Source organism: Procambarus clarkii, chromosome 43 (genome assembly GCF_040958095.1).
Source record: "Procambarus clarkii isolate CNS0578487 chromosome 43, FALCON_Pclarkii_2.0, whole genome shotgun sequence".
Taxonomy (NCBI): domain Eukaryota; kingdom Metazoa; phylum Arthropoda; class Malacostraca; order Decapoda; family Cambaridae; genus Procambarus; species Procambarus clarkii.
The window spans coordinates 570,001-592,580 of NC_091192.1; the positions used below are offsets into that span (position 1 = coordinate 570,001).

Here is a 22,580-nt window from a genome sequence, read left to right on the forward strand (position 1 = left end):
CCTACCCGTCCACCCTACCCGTCCACACTACCCGTCCACACTACCCGTCCACACTACCCGTCCACCCTCTCCGTCCACCCTCTCCGTCCTCACTACCCGTCCACACTACCCGTCCACCCTACCCGTCCACCCTACGCCTCACCAAGCCATGACTGCTTCTTACCTCCCCACGTCACCTTGATGACCACCTTCACTACTCTCCCCACTGGAAGCTGGAGCTCAATCATTACTTCTATTTTGTTAAAGCTTAAATTGAGTCACATGTATACAAAAAGTGAGTGGATTGTGAGGTACTTAACTTCATAGTTCTGCCAACCCTCCAAACATTAATAACAATAACCTTAGCTAAATCTAGAGAAGATTACCTATGGAAATAAACACCAACATAGCAATAGATAAGGGAAATTATGGAGTTCTATAATAGAATTACGAAAATAATGAGACAGCGGAGGATACCTTGCGATGATTTCGGGGCTTAGAGTCCCCGCGGCCCGGTCTTCGACCAGGCCTCGACGTTTCTGTACTGGTCAATCAGGTTGTTGGACGCGGCTGCTCTCAGCCTGACGAAAAAGGGCATGGATGAACTACTGAGAAGCAAATGAGCTTTACTAATGTTAGAAACTATTTTTAGCAAATGAGTAAAAGGAAAATGAACTAAAAGAGAAAATTAAAGAACAGAACTCTAGTTATAACTGCGAAAGTAGATCCAATACAAAAAAAGTAGAGGACTTCCCAGAGGAAAGAAGATATAATACAAGCTCCACCTGCTACAAGCTCCACCTGCTACAAGCTCCACCTGCTACAAGCTCCACCTGCTACAAGCTCCACCTGCTACAACTTCCACCTGCTACAACTTCCACCTGCTACAAGCTCCACCTGCTACAAGCTCCACCTGCTACAAGCTCCACCTGCTACAAGCTCCACCTGCTACAACTTCCACCTGCTACAACTTCCACCTGCTACAACTTCCACCTGCTACAACTTCCACCTGCTACAACTTCCACCTGCTACAAGCTCCACCTGCTACAAGCTCCACCTGCTACAAGCTCCACCTGCTACAACTTCCACCTGCTACAAGCTCCACCTGCTACAAGCTCCACCTGCTACAAGCTCCACCTGCTACAACTTCCACCTGCTACAAGCTCCACCTGCTACAAGCTCCACCTGCTACAAGCTCCACCTGCTACAACTTCCACCTGCTACAAGCTCCACCTGCTACAAGCTCCACCTGCTACAACTTCCACCTGCTACAAGCTCCACCTGCTACAACTTCCACCTGCTACAACTTCCACCTGCTACAACTTCCACCTGCTACAACTTCCACCTGCTACAACTTCCACCTGCTACAAGCTCCACCTGCTACAACTTCCACCTGCTACAACTTCCACCTGCTACAAGCTCCACCTGCTACAAGCTCCACCTGCTACAAGCTCCACCTGCTACAAGCTCCACCTGCTACAACTTCCACCTGCTACAACTTCCACCTGCTACAAGCTCAACCTGCTACAACTTCCACCTGCTACAAGCTCCACCTGCTACAAGCTCCACCTGCTACAACTTCCACCTGCTACAAGCTCAACCTGCTACAACTTCCACCTGCTACAAGCTCCACCTGCTACAACTTCCACCTGCTACAAGCTCAACCTGCTACAACTTCCACCTGCTACAAGCTCCACCTGCTACAAGCTCCACCTGCTACAACTTCCACCTGCTACAACTTCCACCTGCTACAAGCTCCACCTGCTACAAGCTCCACCTGCTACAACTTCCACCTGCTACAAGCTCCACCTGCTACAAGCTCCACCTGCTACAACTTCCACCTGCTACAAGCTCCACCTGCTACAACTTCCACCTGCTACAACTTCCACCTGCTACAACTTCCACCTGCTACAAGCTCCACCTGCTACAACTTCCACCTGCTACAAGCTCCACCTGCTACAACTTCCACCTGCTACAAGCTCCACCTGTTACAACTTCCACCTGCTACAAGCTCCACCTGTTACAAGCACAGCCATCCCTGGTGACACAACCATCCCTGGTGACTGGTACACAACCATTCCTGGTGACTGGTACACAGCCAAGCCTGGTGACTGGTACACAGCCATCCCTGGTGACTGGTACACAGCCAAGCCTGGTGACTGGTACACAGCCAAGCCTGGTGACTGATACACAGCCAAGCCTGGTGACTGGTACACAGCCAAGCCTGGTGACTGGTACACAGCCAAGCCTGGTGACTGGTACACAGCCAAGCCTGGTGACTGGTACACAGCCAAGCCTGGTGACTGGTACACAGCCAAGTCTGGTGACTGGTACACAGCCAAGCCTGGTGACTGGTACACAACCATCCCTGGTGACTGGTACACAGCCAAGCCTGGTGACTGGTACACAGCCAAGCCTGGTGACTGGTACACAGCCAAGCCTGGTGACTGGTACACAACCATCCCTGGTGACTGGTACACAGCCAAGCCTGGTGACTGGTACACAGCCAAGCCTGGTGACTGGTACACAGCCAAGCCTGGTGACTGGTACACAACCATCCCTGGTGACTGGTACACAGCCAAGCCTGGTGACTGGTACACAGCCAAGCCTGGTGACCCCCATACCCATACCTGACCCACTTAACAACACACAGATGACTGTTACCCTCACACCTGATCCGCTTATTCATCAACGTCTGATCATCTTATACCCACCAACAACTCTCCATCTGACTCATCAACACCTGGATGTTTTCAGCACCCACGCCATACCCATGTATTCACTCACACCTGACATTTTCTAACCACACCGTAAGACGATCAAGTGTGTGAATAAGAAAGTCAGGTGTAAGTCCTTAAAAGGTTCAGGCGTTGGTGAGTAAGATTCAGGTGCGGCTGAGGTGTTAGCGAGTCAAGTTTGGTTGAGTAAGGAGCGCAGGTGTGTATAAGAGGGCAGGTGTGTATGAGTAAGCATTTAGGAGTGTTTGAGTAAGAGAATGACGTGTGTTTAGAGTGAATAAGTAAGTTAGTCACGTGTGGGTGGAAAAAAGGGTCCAGTTTGGGTGAAAAGGGGATCAGAGTGGGTGAATAGGGGTCAGGTGTGGGTAAGAAGGTCAGGTCGATAGGTAATAATCAGTGTGACACACCTGATCCCTTTTCATCTACACATGAATCGGAATTTAAACTGAAACTGAATTTTACACGAATTTGATCCTCTTACTCAACCACACTTGACACTCTTGTTCAAACACATTTGAAAGGCTTATTCATACACGCCTGCCCTGCTTAATCACACCTGACTTGCCCGCACACCAACACAAGACTCTTACTCAGCTACACCTAGATCTACTGAGTACCCTCACCTAACACTCTTACTCATCCATACTTGTTCCTCTTAGTAACCCACATCCTGATCCTCTTCCTCACCCACACCTGACCTCATACTCACCCACACCTAACCCTCTTACCCATTCACACCTGACTCTCAAGCTCAACCAAACCTGACCCGTATTACTCACCCATATGTGACCCTCTTACATATATATAATCTTTACATCTGACCGACTTAATCACACTGTAACGACTTTGAACATTGACTTTGTTCAACAGTGAACAGCTCCTAAAGCGTTGTTATTGTGCCTAAGATCGTTCATATTCTGATGATTTAAAGCAAAGATACTTTTTTTTTAAGGAAAGCAAACATGCTTAAGGTGGGAACAAGCAGGCTGTAGTGGCTCCACGGCGTTATAACCTATATTCAATCAATGTAACACCCATGACCTCCCCCCCCCCCCCCTTTAGAGTTCACACCCAGGGAAGCCTTCTCCAAGAGGTCAGCCCAGATGACCTCCGGATTATCTTGTATATTATCTTGTATGTTGATTAAAAATTCCTGGGTTAGTCTTAGTCAGCATAGTTTCAAGTATGTAATATTTCATCATACTCTTGTCAAACATTGCAAGGGAATTAGACCCCAGATTCTTATGTGTAAACATCCTTGGATCTCCCCCTTTTGGCCAGGTCAGAGGTCAGTCACACACGTAATTAATAACTCCTCTCTTGAAGAGTGTATGGTGAATGTCAAACAAGCTTATTGAAATATTGTTTAAGTGTTTGTGCACGTGTGGCCCGACCCCTCTAGCATTTCTGATTTAAGTAGCAACAGCAGTCTCCCCCCTCCCCCCTGTTGAGTTATATATATTGGTCCTGTAGAGATTTAAGAACAGAGTTCCGGACACCGGGGTCCAGAGAGGGCTGTGGAGAACATCGGGAGGTGACAGAGGGAGAGACAGAGGTCTTAAGGTAATGTGTGTGATCTCTGAGGTTTTGTTCCATGTCCAAATTTCTTAAATTTTTGTCAGTGTTAGAGTAGGATTTATAAGTGGTGATTGATATAATTTTGGTCTCAATAAACTCATGTTAAATTTCCCGTCTGTGTCAATTGTGGAATCCTCTTAGCCTTTTGGATATAGTGGCTGACAACCATTTCCATAATTAATGACAGTCATAGAAAGTACTCTCCAAGTCAAGCAATGTTTCTTGCCTTGTTGCTTGATATAGTCTCAATGGTCAAAGGCAGATGGTGGCAGCGTATTTAATCCTGGGTTAGCATTTCCTTGTTGGCAGTGTACTCTGTAGTCCCGGTGTAACCATCATATGTCAGCTCATAACAGTGTTACCAAGTGCAACCGATGGGAAGTGTTACTCAGGATAAGTAGTGTTTACATTATTAGTTTAGTATCCATTATAGTGGTGTTACATTAGAGTGGTGTTACATCAAGATAGCAATAATGGGATTTGTATATTGACCAGATGTTTAGAAAAGCGAGACGAGTGAGGTGTCGTAAGAGCCAGTTGGAAGGTGAACTGTACTAGCTAGAGAGGCGTCGAAGTTATGGGGGTCTTGGGAAGGGGCGTCGAAGTCATGTGGGGTCTTTGGAAGGGGCGTCGAAGTCATGGGGGGTCTTGGGAAGGGGCGTCGAAGTCATGTGGGGTCTTTGGAAGGGGCGTCGAAGTCATGGGGGGTCTTGGGAAGGGGCGTCGAAGTCATGGGGGTCTTGGGAAGGGGCGTCGAAGTCATGGGGGTCTTTGGAAGGGGCGTCGAAGTCATGGGGCTCTTTGGGAGGGGCGTCGAAGTCACTGGGGGTCTTGGGAAGGGGCGTTGAAGTCATGAGGGGTCTTGGGAAGGGGCGTGGAAGTCATGGGGGGTCTTGGAAAGGGGCGTCGAAGTCATGTGGGGTCTTTGGAAGGGGCGTCGAAGTCATGGGGGGTCTTGGGAAGGGGCGTCGAAGTCATGTGGGGTCTTTGGAAGGGGCGTCGAAGTCATGGGGGGTTTGGGAAGGGGCGTCGAAGTCATAGGGGTCTTGGGAAGGGGCGTCGAAGTCATGGGGGTCTTTGGAAGGGGCGTCGAAGTCATGGGGGGTCTTGGGAAGGGGCGTTGAAGTCATGAGGGGTCTTGGGAAGGGGCGTCGAAGTCATGGAGGGTCTTGGGAAGGAGCGTCGAAGTCATGTGGGGGTCTTGGGAAGGGGCGTCGAAGTCATGGAGGTCTTGGGAAGGGGCGTCGAAGTCATGCGGGTCTTGGGAAGGGGCGTCGAAGTCATGGGGGTCTTGGGAAGGGGCGTCGAAGTCATGGGGGGTCTTAGGAAGGGGCGTCGAAGTCATGGGGGGTCTTGGGAAGGGGCGTCGAAGTCATGGGGGTCTTGGGAAGGGGCGTCGAAGTCATGAGGGGGTCTTGGGAAGGGGAGTCGAAGTCATCGGGGGTCTTGGGAAGGGGCGTCGAAGTCATGGGGGGTCTTGGGAAGGGGCGTCGAAGTCATGGGGGTCTTGGGAAGGGGCGTCGAAGTCATGGGGGGTCTTGGGAAGGGGCGTCGAAGTCATGGGGGGTCTTGGGAAGGGGCGTCGAAGTCATGGGGGGTCTTGGGAAGGGGCGTCGAAGTTATGGGGGTCTTGGGAAGGGGCGTCGAAGTCATGAGGGGTCTTGAGAAGGGGCGTGGAAGTCATGGGGGGTCTTGGGAAGGGGCGTCGAAGTCATGGGGGGTCTTGGGAAGGGGCGTCGAAGTCATCGGGGTCTTGGGAAGGGGCGTCGAAGTCATGGGGGGTCTTGGGAAGGGGCGCCGAAGTCATGGGGGGTCTTGGGAAGGGGCGTCGAAGTCATGGGGGGTCTTGGGAAGGGGCGTCGAAGTCATGGGGGTCTTGGGAAGGGGCGTCGAAGTCATGGGTCTTGGGAAGGGGCGTCGAAGTCATGGGGGGTCTTGGGAAGGGGCGTCGAAGTCATGGGGGGTCTTGGGAAGGGGCGTCGAAGTCATGGGGGGTCTTGGGAAGGGGCGTCGAAGTCATGGGGGTCTTGGGAAGGGGCGTCGAAGTCATGGGGGGTCTTGGGAAGTAGAAGGGAAACATTACGGGTGGAAGAATGCACGGCACAGTACAATGTGTGTTTTCCACTTGTCCAGCAATATTAACCTTTATAGTGTTTGTAGAACTATACTAATTTAGTATGTCTATATATCTTTCTTCTTACTAAAAATAAGAAAAGTAGTCGAAGCATTACACTCAACTATTTCAATTTTACCATGACTGAGGTAACAGGTACATACAGTAGGTTTGACTCCACACTCTCACTTGATGTAGTCTGTTTTAATAAAAAAAAAAAAAAACTCATGTTATAAATTCATACCGAGAAAAATGAATAAAGTTACTGAAGCCGTCGGATAACTCGTGTGGCACAAGGAAGTAAGATTGACACTAAACAGAAATTATCTACCAGTATAGGTAATAATATCATATAAACATCTCAGATAAGTAGTAAGTAATTCAGTAAAATGAACATACAGATTTTACAGTGGTTCTGTGGCTCTGTATAATCTGGTGTTGTTACAACACGCCCCTGACCCTCTTACTCACCCACACCTCACCATTTTACTTGCACCCGATCCTCTTATTAACATATGAATTCTTTTACACACCTGATCATCTTAGACACACAACTGACACTCTTACCTACCTAAACCAAACTCTCATTCTCACCCACATCTGAAACTCTTACCTCACCCACACTTGACGCACCTGGCCCTCGTGTCCACCAACAAGAAGACAGTACAACAGCAGAACATTTCAACATTGGAATATATCTGGGTGCAGTAACGACCAGTTTAATTAATGAGAAATCGCACCTCATACAGACACTAAAAAAGGTCAGGTGAGGTGCAAAGGAGGTAACAATGCTGTCAGTTATATTACGGCCTTGCTAATACTCATGTGATTACTAATCTATATCATGAGATGCCGAAGGGCCTCGCACACCCCAACAGTTGTACATATGATCAAACATAGACAGATGGCTATGCTTAAGACGGCTGTGTGTGTGTGTGGGTGTGCCTGTATGGTGCCCAGACTGCTCGAATACAGACATCAGGGTTCCTCAGATCAAGTGAAGTGCACTGTGAGTATAAGTACTACTCTCTTGTCTTGCAACTTATATCATCAATTCAATTTACTGTATTATGGAACCATAGTTTGGAAACTCCATCTAAAAAATCTAAATAGATTAATGTTTGAACGATCAACCCCCTCGTGTGTCAAATGTACCTTCGCAACATATTAGTGAGTTGGTCGTTCCTTGACCTATTGACCTAGTGTCCCAAATTGTCAGACATCCCTGATTCAATGTCACTTCCTGAGTTTACTGAGAATAGTGTTAAATTTATTCCCCAACACAGTTCATATGAAGTAATTCTAGGAGTACTCAAGCTAAAGGGCCAGGGGTCCTCTTTCCATTAGTAGTGTCTGCACCTTCCCAGCAGTATTATTATCTAATTTTCCTTGCCTGAAGATGAGTTCAGATCATCTTCAGTTATTATTTTGATGATATATGTATGACATCATAGTGATATTATAATGGTAGTTATTACAATCGCGGTATAACATTATATGTTGAAATCCTTTCACTACCACAGTTGCTCAACCACACCTACCACTGATGTTTAGCCACACCTGTTGCCACTGTTTCTCAATTACACCTGCCACTGTTGCACAACCACACCTGCTGCCACTGTTTCACAACCACACCTGGTGCCACTGTTGCACAACCACACCTGCTGCCACTGTTGCACAACCACACCTGGTGCCACTGTTGCACAACCACACCTGCTGCCACTGTTGCACAACCACACCTGCTGCCACTGTTGCACAACCACACCTGCTGCCACTGTTTCACAACCACACCTGGTGCCACTGTTGCACAACCACGCCTGCTGCCACTTGCACAACCACACCTGCTGCCACTGTTGCACAACCACACCTGCTGCCACTGTTTCACAACCACACCTGGTGCCACTGTTGCACAACCACACCTGCTGCCACTGTTGCACAACCACACCTGGTGCCACTGTTGCACAACCACACCTGCTGCCACTGTTGCACAACCACACTTGGTGCCACTGTTGCACAACCACACCTGCTTCCACTGTTGCACAACCACACCTGCTGCCACTGTTGCACAACCATGCCTGCTGCCACTGTTGCACAACCACACCTGCTGCCACTGTTGCACAATCACACCTGCTGCCACTGTTGCACAACCACACCTGCTGCCACTGTTGCACAACCACACCTGCTGCCACTGTTGCACAACCACACCTGCTGCCACTGTTGCACAACCATGCCTGCTGCCACTGTTGCACAATCATACCTGCTGCCACTGTTGCACAACCACACCTGCTGCCACTGTTGCACAACCACACCTGCTGCCACTGTTGTACAACCATACCTGCAGCCACTGTTGCACAACCATACCTGCTGCCACTGTTGCACCACACCTGCTGCCACTGTTGCACAACCACACCTGCTGCCACTGTTGCACAATCATACCTGCAGCCACTGTTGCACAACCACACCTGCTGCCACTGTTGCACAATCATACCTGCTGCCACTGTTGCACAACCACACCTGCTGCCACTGTTGTACAACCATACCTGCAGCCACTGTTGCACAACCATACCTGCTGCCACTGTTGCACCACACCTGCTGCCACTGTTGCACAACCACACCTGCTGCCACTGTTGCACAACCATACCTGCAGCCACTGTTGCACAACCACACCTGGTGCCACTGTTGCACAACCACAACTGGTGCCACTGTTGCACAACCACACCTGCTGCCACTGTTGCACAACCACACCTGCAGCCACTGTTTCACAACCATACCTGCAGACACTGTTGCACAACCATGCCTGCTGCCACTGTTTCACAACCATACCTGCTGCCACTGTTGCACAACCACACCTGCAGCCACTGTTTCACAACCATACCTGCAGACACTGTTGCACAACCACACCTGCAGCCACTGTTTCACAACCATACCTGCAGACACTGTTGCACAACCATACCTGCTGCCACTGTTGCACCACACCTGCTGCAACTGTTGCACAACCACACCTGCTGCCACTGTTGCACAATCATACCTGCAGCCACTGTTGCACAACCACACCTGCTGCCACTGTTGCACAACCATACCTGCAGCCACTGTTGCACAACCACACCTGGTGCCACTGTTGCACAACCACACCTGGTGCCACTGTTGCACAACCACACCTGCTGCCACTGTTGCACAACCACACCTGCAGCCACTGTTTCACAACCATACCTGCAGACACTGTTGCACAACCACACCTTCAGCCACTGTTGCACAACCACACCTGCAGCCACTGTTGCACAACCACACCTGCTGCCACTGTTGCACAATCATACCTGCAGCCACTGTTGCACAACCACACCTGCTGCCACTGTTGCACAACCATACCTGCAGCCACTGTTGCACAACCACACCTGGTGCCACTGTTGCACAACCACACCTGGTGCCACTGTTGCACAACCACACCTGCTGCCACTGTTGCACAACCATGCCTGCTGCCACTGTTGCACAACCACACCTGCTGCCACGGTTGCACAACCACACCTGCTGCCACTGTTGCACAACCACACCTGCTGCCACTGTTGCACAACCATACCTGCTGCCACTGTTGCACAACCACACCTGCTGCCACTGTTGCACAACCACACCTGCCGCCACTGTTGCACAACCACACCTGCAGCCACTGTTGCACAACCACACCAGCTGCCACTGTTGCACAACCACACCTGCAGCCACTGTTGCACAACCACACCTGCTGCCACTGTTGCACAACCACACCTGCAGCCACTGTTGCACAACCACACCTGCAGCCACTGTTGCACAACCACACCTGCTGCCACTGTTGCACAACCACACCTGCAGCCACTGTTGCACAACCACACCTACTCATGGTGCTTAGTTCCAAATAATCGCGCTACTAACCCATTGTTTATTGCTATTCAGGCACACCTGTTCTCTGTTAACTACCATACCTACTGTCAGAATGCCTTTGCTACACCTGTCAGTACGACTACCACACCTGATGCTTGTATAACTTTGCCACACCTTCTGTCAGTACGACTACCACACCTGATGCTTGTATAACTTTGCCACACCTTCTGTCAGTACGACTACTACACCTGTTGCATGTATAACTTTGCCACACCTTCTGTCAGTACGACTACCACACCTGATGCTTGTATAACTTTGCCACACCTTCTGTCAGTACGACTACCACACCTGCTGCTTGTATATCTTTGCCACACCTTCTCTCAGTACGACTACCACACTTGCTGCTTGTATAACTTTGCCACACCTTCTGTCAGTACGACTACCACACCTGCTGCTTGTATATCTTTGCCACACCTTCTGTCAGTACGACTACCACACCTGCTGCTTGTATAACTTTGCCACACCTTCTCTCAGTACGACTACCACACCTGATGCTTGTATAACTTTGCCACACCTTCTCTCAGTACGACTACCACACCTGCTGCTTGTATGACCTTGCCACACCTTCTGTCACTACGACTTCCACACCTGCTGCTTGTATGACCTTGCCACACCTTCTGTCAGTACGACTACCACACCTGCTGCTTGTATGACCTTGCCACACCTTCTGTCAGTACGACTACCACACCTGCTGCTTGTATGACCTTGCCACACCTTGTGTAAACACAATTCTTGCCCACTTGCTATCCGTATAAGTCATATCTATCAACCGTACCTAAGCCACATTTGATCGCAAGAATATATGGCATCATGGCGCTGGAATTTCTTCACGTTTCATTGACTATTCTAGAGGAATTTTATGTTGAAGGTATCGACCAGCTTCAATATTAATGTAAGTGATATAACTCACTCTTGAATTCACTGCCATCAACATACAGTATTGATGACGATAATTTTGAAATGCGGGCCCACACGCGCGCACACACACGCACGCACAACAAGGACGCCATATTGTGTGATAAGTAGACTCTTAAAGTTACAGTTGAAAGTAAAATATAGTATATCTGATGAATCCTTGTAAGAGAGTAATTAAAGTTTACGGTTCTGAAACAAAGTTATAATAAATTATATTAAGACGGCCATAAGGACGACCTTGTCTAGTTGTATTGTAAGGGCTGGGGGGGGGGTCGGGGGAGGGGGTTATCCTCTCCACCTGCATTGTTGTTGTGCTCTGCAAATCTGCATTATATCTAAATAAAAATGTAAATGTTTGTTTGTTCAAAATCGCTAATCTCCGAAAGTCTTCACCGATTGCTCTGAAATTTTGACACAACGTTCCAATCGCATACGAACGTGTTTTTTTATACATATTATATAAATGTCACGTCTGTGACAGATAAAAACATGCTTTTTCATGTGAGTTTTCATCTGAAGAAAATCTCCGAAACCTCTTTAACGAATGCTTTGAAATTTTGACACAACGTTGCATTCGAATATGCGCGTGTTTTTGTATACCTACTATATACATGTGACACCTGTGACAGGTAAAAACATGCTCTTTTGAAAAACAGCACCATCTGTTGCACATAAATGCAACACACGCTACACTAAATATGTTACGATTCCATTTCAATGTTTCCGATTGCATTAACAAATTGAATTTTCATAGACTTCAGTTTATTTTCATTTTGATTTAATTATTTTGTGTGACATTGCATTGGAATTAAACTGCGTTGTTAACCATACCGTTCATTTTGTGAGTATAGTTCATTTTGTTTTTTTTTCTGTTTTAACTGTTCTTCTTAATTTTCAGTGACGGGAACATCAGATCATTTGGGAATGCATCGGATGAGGGAGTGGGGAATGATGGGAAGGACGAGGGGACGGGGGAGGGGGAATGGTGAGGAGGTCGGGGGGAAGGTGGGGAAGATGAGGGAATGGGAATATATTCGTTTTTGGTAAAGTGATTATACACTAATGTTTTTGGGTGAGGTGACAGGACACAAATCAATGGGAAAAAACAGGACACGAATCAATGGGTATATTGCATGTTATTGTGTAACACCACTCTTTTGTACCACCACTATAATGTGTCACCACTATAATGGTTACTAAACTAATAATGTAAACACTACTTATCCTGAGTAACACTTCCCCATTGGTTGCACTTGGTAACAATGTTATGGGCTGACATATGATGGTTACACCGGGACTACAAAGTACACTGCCAACAAGGAGATGCTAACACAGGATGAAATACGCTGCCACCATCTGCCTTTGACCATTGAGACTATATCAAGCAACGAGGCAAGAAACATTGCTTGACTTGGAGAGTACTTTCTATGACTGTCATTAATTATGGAAACGGTTGTCAGCCACTATATCCAAAAGGCTAAGAGGATTCAACAATTGACACAGACGGGAAATTTAACATGAGTTTTATTGAGACCAAAATTATGTCAATCACCACTATAAATCCTACTCTAACACTGGCAAAAATTTAAGTTATTTGGACATGGAACAAAACCTCAGAGATCACACACGTTACCTTAAGACCTCTGTCTCTCCCTGGCTGAAATGTTCTTCACAGCCCTCTCTGGACCCCGGTGTCCGGCACTCTGTCAGTTTTAAGTCCCTACAGGACCTCTATATACAACCCCCACAGGGGGAAGCGGGGAGATCTGCTGTTGCTAACTACCCCAAGAATGTACAAACACTCAAGAAATATTTCAATAAGCTTGTTTGACATTCACCATACACTCTTCAAGAGAGGAGTTATTAATTACGTGTGTGACTGACCTCTGACCTGGCCAAAAAGGGGGAGATCCAGGGATGTTTACACATAAGAATCTGGAGTCTAATTTCCTTGCATGAAATATTACATACTTGAAACTATGCTGACTAAGACTAACCCAGGAATTTTTAATCAATATACAAGATAAACCGGAGGTCATCTGGGCTGACCTCTTGGAGAAGGCTTCCCTGGGTGTGAACTCTAGGGGGGGGGGGGAGGTCCCGGGTGTTACAGCTCCCTTTCCCAGGGAAGCCTTCTCCAAGAGGTCAGCCCAGATGACCTCCGGTTTATCTTGTATATTGATTAAAAATTCCTGGGTTAGTCTTAGTCAGCATAGTTTCAAGTATGTAATATTTCATGCAAGGAAATTAGACTCCAGATTCTTATGTGTAAACATCCCTGGATCTCCCCCTTTTTGGCCAGGTCAGAGGTCAGTCACACACGTAATTAATAACTCCTCTCTTGAAGAGTGTATGGTGAATGTCAAACAAGCTTATTGAAATATTTCTTGAGTGTTTGTACATTCTTGGGGTAGTTAGCAACAGCAGATCTCCCCGCTCCCCCCTGTGGGGGTTGTATATAGAGGTCCTGTAGGGACTTAGAACAGAAAGAGTGCCGGACACCGGGGTCCAGAGAGGGCTGTGAAGAACATCTCAGCCAGGGAGAGACAGAGGTCTTAAGGTAACGTGTGTGATCTCTGAGGTTTTGTTCCATGTCCAAATAACTTAAATTTTTGCCAGTGTTAGAGTAGGATTTATAGTGGTGATTGACATAATTTTGGTCTCAATAAAACTCATGTTAAATTTCCCGTCTGTGTCAATTGTTGAATCCTCTTAGCCTTTTGGATATAGTGGCTGACGACCGTTTCCATAATTAATGACAGTCATAGAAAGTACTCTCCAAGTCAAGCAATGTTTCTTGCCTCGTTGCTTGATATAGTCTCAATGGTCAAAGGCAGATGGTGGCAGCGTATTTCATCCTGTGTTAGCATCTCCTTGTTGGCAGTGTACTTTGTAGTCCCGGTGTAACCATCATATGTCAGCCCATAACAGTGTTACCAAGTGCAACCAATGGGGAAGTGTTACTCAGGATAAGTAGTGTTTACATTATTAGTTTAGTAACCATTATAGTGGTGGTACAAAAGAGTGGTGTTACAATTGTATGCTCGAGGTCGAATTCATCTGGATGTTGAGTACTGGTTTCAGCTTCCGAATGAACACAGCCTCAAGCATACGAAGACTCCGATTATTGTTGTATCTTTGAATATGTCGATTAAGGATGGTGTTGTGGTGTTGAGAATGATGTAGCTTAATGCCTACGTCTTGCAAATGAAGTGTAAGACGTCTGCTCAATGTATTCGTGGTATGTCCAATGTAGCATGTTTCCGAATGCACAGTCTCCAGAGCTGCAGTTGTATTGATACACTACATTAGTTCACCTCAGTTTGTCAGAGGAGGCAGAGATATAATTTCTCATTATATATATAGAAATTAAGAAGCACTTAACCACAAAGGTTGATTAATATATTTTTACAAGCTCAAATTTTAGTTACAATATTTATATTACATAGCTCAAGTTTTAGTTACAACATATATATTACATAACTGATGTATTACACAGTTAACCTTGGGTACAAGTCCAGTATATCATCAAGTGTTCCAGTATTCATATAGTATTTACAGAGTTCAACATACCTCAGGACAGGAGGGCGAAAGTCAGTCAATATGGGACATTCTTACTGACCTGATATAATATTCAAGGGAGTGCATGTTTCCTCTTTCAAAAAGTTCATACATGGTGTATTCTACAATTTAAAAAAGTTGACACATGGTGTATTCTAAACTTTCACAAAGTTGACACATTGTGTATTCGACATTTGGGTTTTGAGAAAGCTGCCAGATACGTCTATATCCCAGGCGTATTCTGGCCACTATAACATCACATTGCCGGGTTCTTGTTCTATTAGTCCCATATGTGAATGTCTCGTCATGATATTTATCATAATGTTTAATGCTACAGCTTTCAGGTCTTTGTGAATTTGTTAGGTCAGTAAGATTTTCGTCAGACATTCGTTTAATTATTCTCTTTGTCACTGCTAATGAAACACCCATATTAATTTAAGCTAATGGTCTACTACAGGCTGTCTTTGCAAGCATGTCAACAGTGTCATGCTTTGGGATGCCAACATGTAATGGTATCCAAAGGAATTTAATTTCAAATTTGTTTTCTTACGCAGATAAAACATTCATTTGAATATCACTGACTATTTTCTGGGTGTCACTACTTCTACTGTGTGTTCAATGCCACGAGTGCACTCTGCCAGTCACAATATATACCCGAGGTCTTCCACCTTCTTCTACAAAACCGTCGGAATAGTATTGCTGTACAGTACATGTTACTAATGCTGTATGTTCACTCGCGGGGCGAGTGACGCTGCCGAATATAATCGCTCTCTAGCACAAAATGAAAAATATATATATATTCAAAATACAACAATGTGTATCACACAATAAGTCTTTTGAAGTTTAACGAATCATACTTTGGCACAGAAAATAATAAACCAAAACAAGCAAATAAATTACTTTTCCCCGAACGTGGCGCCTGGGAAGTGAAGTAATATTTGTTGAGAAATGTGGCGGCTGTGACCGCACAGATTATTTGGCGGGGGCGGTGTTGTTTACAGTGGCAGCTGAGGGCGCTTACAACACGCTCCTTTGATGACCCGACACTTAACGTCTTCAATACTTCCCGTTTGGATCTCTCGCCACCTGCTCTGTGTGGCTACTACCAGGCACGGCTCTACACCCCTCTGATCTCTGTGTCACGCCTGGTGTACACGTTGTGTCACAACTGGTGTACACGTTGTGTCACGCCTGGTGTACATGTTGTGTCACACCTGGTGTACATGTTGTGTCGCACCTGGTGTACATCTTGTGTCGCACCTGGTGTACATCTTGTGTCACACCTGGTGTACACGCTGTGTCACACCTGGTGTACACGCTGTGTCACACCTGGTGTACATGTTGTGTCACACCTGGTGTACATGTTGTGTCACAACTGGTGTACATGTTGTGTCACACCTGGTGTACATGTTGTGTCACAACTGGTGTACATGTTGTGTCACACCTGGTGTACATGTTGTATTGGGCAGCGTCACTCATCCTGTGAGTGGACACACCGCCATAGTGACAGTATTGGGCAGCGTCACCCATCCTGTGAGTGGACACACCGCCATAGTGACAGTATTGGGCAGCGCCACTCATCTTGTGAGTGGACACACCGCCATAGTGACAGTATTGGGCAGCGTCACTCATCCTGTGAGTGGACACACCGCCATAGTGACAGTATTGGGCAGGGTCACTCATCCTGTGAGTGGACACACCGCCATAGTGACAGTATTGGGCAGCGCCACTCATCCTGTGAGTGGACACACCGCCATAGTGACAGTATTGGGCAGCGTCACTCATCCTGTGAGTGGACACACCACCATAGTGACAGTATTGGGCAGCGTCACTCATCCTGTGAGTGGACACACCACCATAGTGACAGTATTGGGCAGCGCCACTCATCTTGTGAGTGGACACACCGCCATAGTGACAGTATTGGGCAGCGTCACTCATCCTGTGAGTGGACACACCACCATAGTGACAGTATTGGGCAGCGTCACTCATCCTGTGAGTGGACACACCGTCATTGTGACAGTATTGGGCAGCGCCACTCATCCTGTGAGTGGACACACCGCCATAGTGACAGTATTCGGCAGAGCCACTCATCCTGTGAGTGGACACACCGCCATAGGGTCAGTATTGGGCAGCGCCACTCATCCTGTGAGTGGACACACCGCCATTGTGACAGTATTCGGCAGCGCCACTCATCCTGTGAGTGGACACACCGCCATAGTGACAGTATTGGGCAGCGTCACTCATCCTGTGAGTGGACACACCGCCATAGTGACAGTATTGGGCAGCGCTACTCATCCTGTGAGTGGACACACCGCCATAGTGACAGTATACGGCAGAGCCACTCATCCTGTGAGTGGACACACCGCCATAGGGTCAGTATTGGGCAGCGCCACTCATCCTGTGAGTGGACACACCGCCATAGTGACAGTATTGGGCAGCGTCACTCATCCTGTGAGTGGATACACCGCCATAGTGACAGTATTGGGCAGCGCCACTCATCCTGTGAGTGGACACACCGCCTTACTGACAGTATTGGGCAGCGCCACTCATCCTGTGAGTGGACACACCGCCATAGTGACAGTATTGGGCAGCGTCACTCATCCTGTGAGTGGATACACTCGCCATAGTGACAGTATTGGGCAGCGCCACTCATCCTGTGAGTGGACACACCGCCTTAGTGACAGTATTGGGCAGCGCCACTCATCCTGTGAGTGGACACACCGCCATAGTGACAGTATTGGGCAGCGTCACTCATCCTGTGAGTGGACACACCGCCATTGTGACAGTATTGGGCAGCGTCACTTATCCTGTGAGTGGACACACCGCCATTGTGACAGTATTGGACAGCGCCACTCATCCTGTGAGTGGACACACCGCCATAGTGTCAGTATTGGGCAGCGCCACTCATCCTGTGAGTGGACACACCGCCATAGTGACAGTATTGGGCAGCGCCACTCATCCTGTGAATGGACACACCGCCATAGTGACAGTATTGGGCAGCGCCACTCATCCTGTGAGTGGACACACCGCCATAGTGACAGTATTGGGCAGCGCCACTCATCCTGTGAGTGGACATACCGCCATAGCAGCATGTACAACACTCCCCAATAGGAAGAAAACCCGCTGGGTTGTTCATTCTGTCTCTTGTACCCAGACACAGCTGGGACTTGCTTAACTGTCTCAAGTGAACAGCTCCTCAAACAAGAAGATTAACATCTATCCACCCTTAAAAGCTTATGTTATCTTGCGGGTGCAAAATGGGGGAATCTTTTAACAGTATCAATATTTGACAAATAGTGTTTTCCTAACTCCAAACAATGTGTGGATTATTATTCGACACATATTTCTAATGTCTCTCAGGTGTTCACATTCACGTAGATAGTGGTCAAGGCGGTGTCCATCACTCTCACCACAGATTCTGCAACTCTGCTGCTCAACTGTTGTTTCAGTTCCGTATCTCCATGGATATTTGTATCCGCTATTACTGATTCTTTCCTGCGTCCGTACACTCGCAGCTCTCTTGATTTCTGCAACTATCGCAAGGTTTTCTGCCTGCATTTTCTAACGCTTTGTAGCGCTGCTTCTGAATCAGTGCAGATCACTGCCCCTTTAGTGTTTCATTCAAGGAATCTTATCATAATAACAATGGCAGTTAGCTCTGCTTGCATTGAAGAGGCATAATTCTCAATACGAGCTTTTACTTAATTTCCGAGTTGAAAGGTATTACTCATATTTACAGTGTATGCTGCACCAGCCCTGCCATTGACAGGATTAAATGACCCGTCAGTGTAGATTTGATCTAACTCATTTCCGGCTTCTTTATAGATTTCCTCAAGATACCTGTTGCTTATTTACTGTGGTATTATGTTGGACTTTTTCGTTATCTCGTTGATGATAAGGTTGCATGGGTCATCCTCCCAGGGAGGTAACCTCTCTACAGGCAGGAGCTCACGGGCTTGCTCAAGCAGGTGAAGCTCTTCGAAGTAGCAGACTGATCTGTGATGCCAGTTTTTGCTTCTCCTGTTTCCTGCTATAAGTAACACTGAACACTGCCAATATCATTGTAATGGGGATGACGTACACATTGTGGACTAGTGGCAGGTGTTGATAACTATATTGTAGAATAATTTAGAGGTAGCAAATACTGGGATATTATGCCATATGTTCAGAAATATGTAGCGTCTTTCAGGTAGACAAAGGATCCAATTCTCATTCGACACACACATACAGCTTTAATCTCAAACTCTCTCAAGGATTGAAAGTAGACTTAAAGGTTAGTAACAAGTAAGATTAAGGTTTTAATGATGCTGACAATCGATAAGCCTAAAACCCCTATTATAAGCTAACATAATTATTTGGGCCTAAATATGATCGCCTGGAGAAGGAAGAACAAATACAAATACAAAATACAAATATTTATTCAGGTAAAGTACATACATACAAGGTGAGATACAAAAAGTTGATGGATTTATAGATAGAGGTAGTACATAAAATGCCTAAAGCCACTATTACGCAAAGCGTTTCGGGCAGTGCTTCGGTAACGAGTACACCAGTCACGTGAGAGGCGGGTCCCAGGAGGTATAGCTCAGCCTACGCGAGCCCAACTAGAAGAGTACATTAGGTGGAGGTGCCTTGGGCTCTCGGGTGTGTGGGCCACAATAACTCAGGATAAACAAACACATTGGAAGCCGCCCTTCCCTAATCGTACAACAGTTCCCCTGCCAGACGCACGAACAGGTTCCGCGGGTCAGGGTCTACACCCTCGTGGAGAAACAAGTTTTTCTCTGACACAGAAATACAATATTTGACCCCTAAACATGTATATAACAATGTTGTGCATATTGTGAAACTTATCTTGTATAGTCAGTTTGTGAAGCTGTACACAGCTACGTAGGCTAGACAGCGTTCACTAACCATGCGCTGGTCTCCAGGCGGCACCCTCGCTCTACCCACGCACAATTAACGTCTTTATATCGTGAGGAAACAAAGCTCATAACATGAGTCACAAGCGTAACGGGTTGAACCTTTGTGTCTGGGGTCCCGACTCATTACCTCGTGGTGGCTCCAACCTTAGATATGAATCCACGCCGCCATCTTACGCTTCTATGGCACGAACACACGCTGCTCGCTATGTTTATCTTTACCACAAACATATTTAACCTCTTAGTGAAACTTTAATGTGAGAGTTCTAAATAATTGGCCAACATCAGCAAGCACATTCAAGAATTTAAGACTTTCCTTAATTACCGGTAACTAATCAAAATCAATTATCAATGATATTAGAGGTACAGTTAACGGAGAGACAAATACATGCAGTACCTTCATACGAGAGTCTATAATTATGTCAACATGAAAACGATGGACGATTACTGTTTACCAACTGGTGTGTCTTTCTTGGAAGCTGTAGTAGTTGTAGTGTACACTGTGACCAAGATGTAGTGTACATTGTGACCAAGCTGTAGTGTACACTGTGACCAAGATGTAGTAGTTGTAGTGTACACTGTGACCAAGATGTAGTAGTTGTAGTGTACACTGTGACCAAGATGTAGTAGTTGTAGTGTACACTGTGACCAAGATGTAGTGTACATTGTGACCAAGCTGTAGTGTACACTGTGACCAAGATGTAGTAGTTGTAGTGTACACTGTGACCAAGCTGTAGTGTACACTGTGACCAAGCTGTAGTGTACACTGTGACCAAGATGAAGTGTACACTGTGACCAAGCTGTAGTGTATACTGTGACCAATATGTAGTAGTTGTAGTGTACACTGTGACTAAGGTGTAGTAGTTGTAGTGTACACTGTGACCAAGATGTAGTGTACACTGTGACCAAGATGTAGTGTACACTGTGACCAAGCTGTAGTGTACACTGTGACCAAGATGTAGTGTGCACTGTGACAAAGCTGTATTGTACACTTTGACCAAACTGTAATGTGCACTGTGACCAAGCTGTAGTGTACACTGTGACCAAGCTGTATTGTACACTTTGACCAAACTGTAATGTGCACTGTGACCAAGCTGTAGTGTACACTGTGACCAAGCTGTTGTGTACACTGTGATCAAGATGTAGTAGTTGTAGTGTGCACTGTGACCAAGATGTAGTGTGCACTGTGACCAAGCTGTAGTGTATACTGCGACCAAGATGTAGTAGTTGTAGTGTACACTGTGACCAAGATGTAGTGTACACCATGACCAAGCTGTAGTGTACACTGTGACCAAGATGTAGTAGTTGTAGTGTGCACTGTCACCAAGCTGTAGTGTGCACTGTGACCAAGATGTAGTAGTTGTAGTGTACACTGTGACCAAACTGTAGTGTGCACTGTGACCAAGCTGAAGTGTACACTGCGACCAAGATGTAGTAGTTGTAGTGTACACTGTGACCAAACTGTAGTGTGAACTGTGACCAAGATGTAATGTACACTGTGACCAAGCTGTAGTGTACACTGTGACCAAGCTGTAGTGTACACTGTGACCAAGCTGTAGTGTACACTGTGACCAAGCTGTATTGTACACTTTGACCAAACTGTAATGTGCACTGTGACCAAGTTGTGGTGTACACTGTGACCAAGCTGTATTGTACACGTTGACCAAACTGTAATGTGCACTGTGACCAAGCTGTAGTGTACACTGTGACCAAGCTGTAGTGTACACTGTGACCAAGCTATAGTGTACATTGTGACCAAACTGTAGTGTACACTGTGACCAAGCTGTAGTATACACTGCGACCAAGTTGTAGTGTGCACTGTGACCAAGCTGTAGTGTACACTGTGACCAAGCTGTAGTGTACACTGTGACCAAGATGTAGTGTACACTTTTACCAAACTGTAGTGTACACTTTGACCAAACTGTAGTGTACACTGTGACAAAGATGTACTAGTTGAAGTGTACACTGTGACCAAACTGTAGTGTGCACTGTAACCAAGCTGTAGTAGTTGTAGTGTACACTGTGACCAAGCTGTAGTGTTCACTGTGACCAAGCTGTAGTGTACACTGTGACCAAGCTGTAGTGTACACTGTGACCATGATGTAGTGTGCACTGTGACCAAGCTGTAGTGTACACTTTGACCAAGCTGTAGTGTACACTGTGACCAAGATGTAGTGTACACTGTGACCAAGATGTAGTGTACACTTTGACCAAGTTGTAGTGTACACTGTGACCAAGCTGTAGTGTACACTGTGACCAAGCTGTAGTGTACACTGTGACCAAGATGTAGTAGTTGTAGTGTGCACTGTGACCAAGCTGTAGTAGTTGTAGTGTGCACTGTGACCAAGCTGTAGTAGTTGTGGTGTGCACTGTGACCAAGCTGTAGTAGTTGTAGTGTACACTGTGACCAAGATGTAGTGTACACTGTGACCAAGCTGTAGTAGTTGTGGTGTGCACTGTGACCAAGCTGTAGTAGTTGTAGTGTACACTGTGACCAAGCTGTAGTAGTTGTAGTGTACACTGTGACCAAGCTGTAGTGTACACTGTGACCAAGCTGTAGTAGTTGTAGTGTACACTGTGACCAAGCTGTAGTAGTTGTAGTGTACACTGTGACCAAGTTGTAGTAGTTGTAGTGTACACTGTGACCAAGCTGTAGTGTACACTGTGACCAAGTTGTAGTGTACACTGTGACCAAGTTGTAGTAGTTGTAGTGTACACTGTGACCAAGTTGTAGTAGTTGTAGTGTACACTGTGACCAAGCTGTAGTGTGCACTGTGACCAAGCTGTAGTGTACACTGTGACCAAGCTATAGTGTACACTGTGACCAAGCAATAGTAGTTGTAGTGTACACTGTGACCAAGCTGT

The 22,580-nt window shown here is 46.7% G+C and overlaps 1 protein-coding gene across 1 annotated transcript in view; it reads left to right on the top strand.

Annotated features, from left to right (window-relative positions):
- Nucleotides 1–2,166, top strand: part of LOC138350041 (mucin-2-like) — a 9,031-nt gene extending 6,865 nt beyond the window's left edge. Inside the window, exon 2 of the mRNA XM_069300322.1 lies at nucleotides 662–2,166. Within this exon, the coding sequence (XP_069156423.1) occupies nucleotides 662–2,166 (1,505 nt within the window). The remainder of the gene's footprint in view (nucleotides 1–661) is intronic.
- The last annotated feature ends 20,414 nt before the right edge of the window (nucleotides 2,167–22,580 follow it).